This window comes from Pseudomyrmex gracilis, unplaced genomic scaffold (assembly GCF_002006095.1).
Source record: "Pseudomyrmex gracilis isolate BER0280 unplaced genomic scaffold, ASM200609v1 scaffold_712, whole genome shotgun sequence".
Classification (NCBI taxonomy): domain Eukaryota; kingdom Metazoa; phylum Arthropoda; class Insecta; order Hymenoptera; family Formicidae; genus Pseudomyrmex; species Pseudomyrmex gracilis.
This window is the reverse complement of record NW_018021296.1, coordinates 21,028-29,771: the sequence shown is the minus strand read 5'-3', so window position 1 is coordinate 29,771 and position 8,744 is coordinate 21,028. Positions and strand designations below refer to the sequence as shown.

The 8,744-nt window shown below is 28.4% G+C and overlaps 1 protein-coding gene and 1 long non-coding RNA gene across 2 annotated transcripts; both read right to left on the bottom strand.

Annotated features, from left to right (window-relative positions):
- Positions 1–3,119: 3,119 nt before the first annotated feature.
- On the bottom strand, positions 3,120–4,268 carry LOC109861379. The gene is made up of 3 exons (XR_002250953.1): positions 4,132–4,268; positions 3,370–3,460; positions 3,120–3,174 (listed from the first exon to the last, which is right to left on the bottom strand). It is a non-coding gene; the product is annotated as an uncharacterized LOC109861379 (long non-coding RNA).
- Positions 4,269–4,709: 441 nt separating this feature from the next.
- LOC109861376 lies at positions 4,710–7,982 on the bottom strand. Its single transcript, XM_020441001.1, has 8 exons — positions 7,783–7,982; positions 7,508–7,691; positions 6,682–6,832; positions 6,341–6,434; positions 5,795–6,180; positions 5,313–5,632; positions 4,819–5,006; positions 4,710–4,725 (listed from the first exon to the last, which is right to left on the bottom strand). Exons 1-8 carry the CDS (start codon positions 7,980–7,982, stop codon positions 4,710–4,712), a joined length of 1,539 nt encoding a protein of 512 aa, XP_020296590.1.
- Between the last annotated feature and the right edge of the window lie 762 nt (positions 7,983–8,744).

Here is an 8,744-nt window from a genome sequence, read left to right as displayed (position 1 = left end):
ATACTAAGTAGTTCCAGCGTTGACCGCTCGATAGCGCCGCTTACCCGCGCTAGAAAAAATCAGTCCGGGAACTTTCCGGACAAACTGTGTATCTTACATTTTGAATTTTGTATAATGTTTTTAATAAATTCTTTAAATGTACTCAAGTGTACTTGGTGCTACTTTTTCATATCACTTCATTTGTAGATTTTGTAGAAAAAGGATGTTTCATATTAAAAATAAATAATAAATAATAAATAATACATTTTTTTATAAATACTAGTTTGAGTTTAGAATTTTAATTTAAAGTATTACGTGTTGTGCGTGTACATGACGCACTGTTTTGCCTTTTTTAAAAAAGGTAAGTTTTTTTCAGATATTCTTTTTTGTAGCATATCTTTCACGTATATATTAAAATACAATACATTTAATATATTATTAAAATGACCGATCTCAGGAAGAAGAACAGAAAAGGATGGAGAATAAAAAATTGCAACTTTTCCCTGATAGGAAAACATTTACAAAATTATGTGACGAAATCTTGCACTAAAATTGTAATTTGCAATTATACAGATATAGTTTAGAAAATAGATGTAAAAACATTGATCTTTTATAAAAAAAAATATTTGTAGTTGTTTGCAAAATTATTCTTCAAATACTATTTTAACAAAAGAATAACGATATTTCGAATCATCTTAGCAATATATTTGCAAAATTAATTTCAAAAAGAAATTGTCCAATAATTGAGAAAAAAATTTTAGCTATGTGATGTTTAAAATATGTAGAAATATTATTGCGTATGAAGAAATGCAAGAAATCGTCATCACTCATGATGTCATATTTGTACAATATTTTCACAATTTGCCTATTGGAGATATATACTGTGGAAATGCATACTGACTTTTTCTCAATTTTTGACAAATATTATTTACCAAATTTAATTTCGACAAAACTGTTGCGTTATGGCAAATCATTTTAGTGCAATCATTGCAGAATCGTCGTTATTCATGATGCCAGTTTTGTGCAATATCTTCACAATTTGCCTATTAGGGCATACATCATACACGTGATTGATAAGAAAATAACACTTTAGCAAGCAGCATCAGAATTTAAGGAGTATAGTCAGGTGTCATCTCTTTTTATATTATCATTTAATATTTTATTTGAGGGACAATTGTTTAAAAATAAAAAGTATTATTTTAGATATATTTTAATAAGTGTTTACAAAAACGGACCCAGCCTTGATAAGCTTCCGACAACATTTTGTCAAATAAAAAGTTGTCCTTGTATTTAGTCAAAAATACGCATTTTCAAGGATAACAGGTTGTTCTGAATCATTTTGTATAGTAAAAATAGTAAAAGTAAGATAATATTTTTATTTCTGAGCAATAAATTATGAGCAGCAGACAGCTGCTAGCAAAGAAAAATGTTATCTACATATAGTGAATACTTTTTTTTTACTTACATAGAAGAAAATAATCATATTTATCGCGGAGAGCAGAGGCTTCTCATCTTCCCTCAAGCGGTGCTCGCTTCGCTACAAACCGCCGAATACAGATATATGCCAGATGTGTGCCATTAATCTTATACTGACAATCATACACGCCTACAGAATCAGGACCATCGCTTTCCACGCGCTCATTGGTTCACATTTAGTAATTCATATCTCACTAACTATTGCGAATTTCGCAAAATGGCAAACAACTTTTCAATTCAATTTCACTCACTCTATCTCCATACTTCAGCTGTGTCAAAATTTCATGGACACTTTGTATATACAGAGTGTCCCAGAATTGATGTAACACTTCTCGTGAACAAATAGAAGGAGTACAACTGAGTCGATAAGTCCTATACAATTTTGCTAGATTTGCAATAGTTACCGAGATTTTAATTAACAAAGTTCAGCGAATAAGCATGCATCGGGCTGTCTTACTCGCTTAAGACAGCCCAGTTCGCTTCGCGCGCTTACGGTGTTACTTCTAGCAGCATATGGGAGGAGCTAATATAACAGCATATACTACAATATATACATATTAAAATGTAATTGTGCAAAGCGCGCCGGGCTGTCCTCCACGCGTTAGATAGCCTGATGCACGCTTATTCGCGGATCTTTATTAATTAAAATTTCGGTAATTATTGCGAATCTAGCAAAATGGTATAGGACTTATCGACTTAGTTTTACTTCTTCTACCTGTCTACGAGAGATTTTACACTAATTGTTGGACACCCTGTATATACATATATGTATACAATGTATGTATATATGTTTTAATGTTATTGCTTTTAGAGATATTGAAATGAAAGAAATATAAACTTGATGAAAAGTAACAAAAGAATTTTATTTTGTAAATGCTCATTTTATTATATGTAATAATTCTGTAATAATAATATTGTTTATCTTATAATACAACTCGATATAGTTTTATTTCTACATACAGTTTTAACATTTATATATAATTTTATTGTGTTTTTTTGGTATTTACCAAATGCTCTATTCATATACGTGCAGGTTGCTATACTTAAATATATCGTAATATCGTTATGTACTAAAAATTATTGTATTAAAAACTGGATTTTATTTTATGAACATCATGCTCGCATTATTAAATATATTAAAATCAGTACAATATTTCCGATTTTAATTATAATTAATAAGAATTTTTGTGTCATAAAATAAAATTACACTTTTTATATAAAAGTAACTCTAGTTTTAAACGCACTAAAATGCCCTGTTTGTTTAAATGAAATTGCACTAAATTGTAAAAAGTAACCTTAGTTTTCCTTGCTTTTGTACTTAAGTATATCGTAAACTTTACGAAAACTGTCATAATGCTACATTGCACTTAAAAATTTCCGACGAGATTGAGCTTTTTTTATAATGACGTCCAGCAAGAATATTGCCTAAAAACAATTACAAAATTTATTTATCATAATACATTTTGTATAGTTTTGCATAAATGTTTAGAACATAAATTATATAAAGTAACAAACAAAACCAAAGTAACAGTTTTGTATAAACATATTTTAAATTTAAACAAAAAAACAACAAACATAGATACAAAACTAAATACTATTAAAATCTTGATTAAAAAAATCAAAATACTATTTCGCATATTTTACAAAATCAAAATATACCTTGTTTTTTGTGTAATCGTGGTTTAGCAGTTCTACAAAGAGCAATTTGGTGTCGGTGATCTAAAAAAATCATATGATACTACTATTGAATGTAATGTGGAAAACTCATTACCATGATATTCTTTAAGTATATTACGCTATAGATTACTAATATAATTATAATAATATCTTTATGCATATTAATACATATTCATAAAAAAGAGAAATATTTTACATTTATACCACAAGTAAACGATTATGTTCACACAACGTTACCTTTTCAAGACCTTCATTTGAATATATGTGATTAATACGAAAACTCATAACTGCAAGTATGCTTATGTTTCTTTCAAATGGTGCATACATACTAAATAATTAGTACAAAAATATGTTAGTAAAATGACAATATTCTTACAAGATGACATGAAAAATAATGTATCAATTAAATACATGTAATATTGGAATGCTGATTATGTACAATAGATTATATGTAAATATACAACTCTAATTGGGAAATTGTAAAAATATTGCACAAAAATGGCATCATGAATAAGGACAATGATTGCAAGATAATTTGCAATAACGCAACAGTTTTGTCAAAATACAATTTTGTAACTAATTTTGTCAAAAATCAGAAAAAAGTCGTTATGCATTTTCATAAGTATATACAAGAATTAATTTGATTTCTTCATATGCAATTATATTTCTCTACATGACTTAAACATGACATAACTGAAATATTTTTCTCAACGATTGGACAATTTCTTTTTGAAATTAATTTTGCAAATATACTGTTAAGATGATTCGCCATATCGTTATTGTTTTGCCCGAAACGTATTTAGAAATTAATTTTGCATACAGTTACAAATATTTTATACAAAATCAATATCTTTACATTTCTTTCTCACGATATATCTATATAACTGCAAATCAAAAGTTTCATGCAAAAGATTTTGTCACATAATAAATGTTTTCTTATCGGAGAATATGTATATATAAAACAAAAATATACAATTTTATATAGATAACTCTGTTTACCTTGAAAATTTATCTTGTGTTTTGCTTATTATAATATTAGGTAAACAACAATCTTCTACATGTCTTGCAACAATATCGAAAAATATGGTAACGGAATCACTTTCTTTTATTAAATTATGTTTTAGTGCAAAACGCAAAGATTCCAAACTATGATTGAGTCCAGAACAAGAGAAAAGATGAAAGAAGTGTTGGTGTTTCTCTTGTGACAAATAAATGTCCTGTATTTTATGCCACAACATCTTATCAGTTATAAGTTTTACCATCAATCCTTGGCAATACATCCAGTTCTGCCAACTTGGCAAAAGTCTGCAAATACTTACAAAAATGTATAATTCTACTCACACAATTGTCATTCAAGTTGTGTTACTTTTCTTATGATATCGTAACGACGTATCAACACTCATATCACAGTTGCAATATCGTACATTATAATCGTAGAAGCAAGGCGTCTTTTCGACGTCTTATTCAAACATCTTTATATAAAAATATATGTAAGTATAATGTATACATCTATATATTTTATATAACCAATTGTAACAATGATTAGAAAATAATTTACTCGCAAGTATCTCGTGTTTTTACAAACTCATAATACTGTATCAAGTTTCAGGTAATGATTTGGTAATATTATATATAATATATTAACAGCAAAGTAACGTTATACAGACGAGAAATAGAAAATCGTACCTGTATTGTACAGGATTTTTTAAATGCCACTGTAATATAGCATTGACATGTTCTTTGCACTTTAAGCCACCAAGAATGCACGTCCATTTTAAAACTTCGTGATATACTTGATTACTGACAGTATTCTCGGAAACATTTTTATGTGATATATCATCCAGAAAACTATTCAATATTTCCAGAACTTTACTCTATAAAAAAAAGTGTAAGGTGTATTAATGTATTTTGATAATTCCATAACTCGTAAGTGTACTCAAAAGATGTGTATTTAAGAATCATTGCATATTAATTATTGTTTTATAAAGTTACTTTACTAGTTACTTTTGTAAATTACTTTATACTGTTTTTTTTGTCAGGTGATCAAAGACAATTGCAGAAGGAAACGAAACTTATAAACTGTATATTATAAAACTAGTTGAGTGAAAGTTTCTTTTATTTAGTTGCTGAGTAGGATTTTTTACTTTTGTTCTTTTTTAATGCACTGGAAAAATACGTACCTTGATCTTTGCGCTTTCCGGTAATGGAAAAATCTTTGATACGTATTGAAGAGTTGTAAATATGGAATGCCACACTATGTACGAATTCTTTACGCGAACTACATTGCTTGCAAGATTGAAAAATATGTCTAAATTTTCACTATTTGCAGCAGGAGGTACAAAATACTTTGTATTTTGTATTAAAAAATAAAAAGCATCGTCGAGAATTTGTGCTAAAGTGACGTCAGTTAAATTAGATGCATTCCAAATCTCAGATTTTTCACTTTTTAGGAAGAGAGCAATATTTTCCAAAGATTTACGATCATAGTTGACACGATATCCTACACCAATTTGTTTATACATAAATATTTATAAAATAAACAAAAAACATCAAAAACGAAAACAATAGAAAAAATTAGGTAAAGTAAAAAAATTAGTGAAAACATTAAATATACTATTTACAGAATACATAGAATATAACAAAGTTTTTTTGATTGTATTACCATTGTGCGCTGTGATTATGATAAAATCATCTTCTTTAATATACGGAACTAAGATACTTATTCCGTTTGGTTTCAGGTACACATAATTAGTACTAGACGCCTTTCTTAATATTTGTACATAGATTACAGGTATCCACCACTTGTATGCACATATGTCTTTTTCTTTATTCGTAACACAATCTCGAATCATAATTTCTAGAAATTGTGTATCATTGTTCCGGATTACTTGTACCACAGGATAACCATCGTGTGTCATCCATGACTTTATCACATATGTTAAATTTATACTTCCTAAATACATATTTTTATTTATGATCGGCTCCAACATTAAATTGTTCCATATAATCTCGAGAGTAGACTGGTCATTTAATGTCTCACTTGATGTACTAGTATTAATGACAACAGATAGCAAAACAAAAAATATATTGGTGTTAAATGTCTTAAACGTAATAAATATTTAAAGATGTTTTCACGTTACGTATAAAATCATGCTTAAACCCACACTTTCTCTCTTTAATCAGTGCTTTACAAATGTATAATACTTACGTGTTATATAATTTTATTGCGTTCTCAAAAATAAAGTTGTATACTACATCTTGATTACGGAATAAGCTACTAATCATATAGAAAATAGTGAATGCTAAAACATAATTCCGAATGTGTAAACGTTATTCAATTATAATCACAAGACTATGTAAATAATTGTTGATAAATGCATACAATGAAAACTGGATGACTCTAATTTATAATTCGATGATGTATTCGCAAACATTATAATGTATATTTTTATTCTTTGTATATCTATGAGATATATAAACGTAGGGTTTATATTGTTACGCAAATTTTTAAGCACACAATTAAAAGTTGTAAATATCGTTTTTCCTTACTTTTTTCTCTCCACATTTTACTAAAAGTTATGTTGTGAAAAAGTCGATTTTCTTGTAGTGGTAAATCATATTCAATAAAAGCTTGTGTATATTCAAAAACCATTCGTCGTGTCTGTACCACAATCGACATCAGTAAAGTCTCACTGTAAATCTACCAAAAGTTTACATGATTACGCATATGTATATTTTAGCTTCGTTATTTCTTTTTAGGTGAACTTAGTAATACAAAGGTATAGTGCTAAATTTTTGGTATCAAGTATAGAAATCCTTCTAGTATAGTCAAGAATGTTTGTGTATAATGTAAACATTAAAAACGCAATGTGACAATAACATCTTTTACCAAAATGTCTGAAATCACTACATAATACAAACTATTATTCTTCTTTTTCGGTTTGCATTAAATATCTTTGTGAAAATTATGTGATCATATAGGATTATATGTGAATCAGATAAAATTTTGTATGATTGTGTGAACTTTTATATAAGTTAAATATGATTTTACATAAGGTGGATATTATTTTCTGTAATCGTGTAAAATGAGATCCGAAATTTGGCGCGATCTGATTTTATATGATCTTATATAAATATAAGCAATCATATACTATCGTACATAATGTTGTGTATTTATATGATCATATAAAATCAGATCGCGCCAAATGTTGGATCTGATATTACGCGATCGCATAAAATCATATTTGACTTAAATAAAACATTATACAATCTTACAAACTTACATCCAATTTACATATAATCCTACATGTGATTACATGATTTTTCAGTTTTTCTCAAGGTGTAAAAGCTACAGATTTACAAATGCAAGTATTACCTGATCGACTAAATAAACTCCGTAAAATGTCAAAAATCCTTCGATAAACCAAGAATCAGACTGTTTAAGTGTAAGTAACCAATTACTGAATGCTTCTTGTATCACACTGCGTGCAACCAAACATGTTACTTCTATTTTTCTTTTAAACGAATCACTTTCTTTATTGTATGCAATATCAGCGTCTCTAAAAATAGTAGTGTTGTTAATGCATTTCTGTCGTTCACATCATGTGGATATATTTGTTGGAAGCTAAGTTTTTGAGTAATATATCTTACCTAAAAAGGACAAGTCCAGTAGCTACTATAGTTTCGTAGCTGTAGGTTGTTGAAAGTGCTATATACTGCACGTGTGAGATTGGTGTAACGTCTCTTTTCTTGCATCTAATAAAACTAGTAATATGACGTATAAGACGTTGTGCGTATGAAATGTCATTTTCCACTTGTACTCTGCTGTGTATGCTAAGTGTATTTGACATGAAGGTAAAGTTGGTGCATTCAGAAGGTACGACTACTGTTGCTACGGCACGAGTGGATATTAAAGGTGTACGGAATAAAGTATATGTATAAACTTGAGATTTTTCCACTAGTTTATCACGTATATTTGAAAGAGCTGTTTCACTACTGGTATGCTTGATTCGAATAGTAAATGTGGCCTTAGTTGCGAGGTTTTCCCAACATGGAAATATCCATTCAGCGGGAATACGCGGTAATATCAAATATCTATAGAATGTAAAACGTTGTTGTTCTTAGTAATTTGTTCCTTAAAAACTTTATAACTCTTATTGCAACAGTACAAAAAAATAAATAATTTCTGCATTAGTTTTTAATGCACTTACTTTTTTATTTTAGTTTCATAAATAAAAGGATAAATTCTCATAACTTTATTTAAACTGCAATTATATTTTGCAGATATCCACAATCTACTTCCATTTACTATTGGTTGTTGTATTCTAAAATGTTTTCTATTATAATTGAAACTGATGTTCAATGTTTTGAATTGATCGTCCGGAAATAATGGCAAAACTTTTGTTTCCCAAAATAAAGATGGAAAATTAAAAGAATCAGTCATGATGTTAATTTTCGGTTGTTCACAGTAACGTCCGAAATAAACTTTTATGTTTTGCAGTGGACAGTGAACGTTCAATGTAACAAGAGAATCAACAATCAGAGAATTTTTTTGTATTTCCGCAGAAATATTCAGAATATATTCCCTCGGTTCTATACAGTTCGGAGAAACA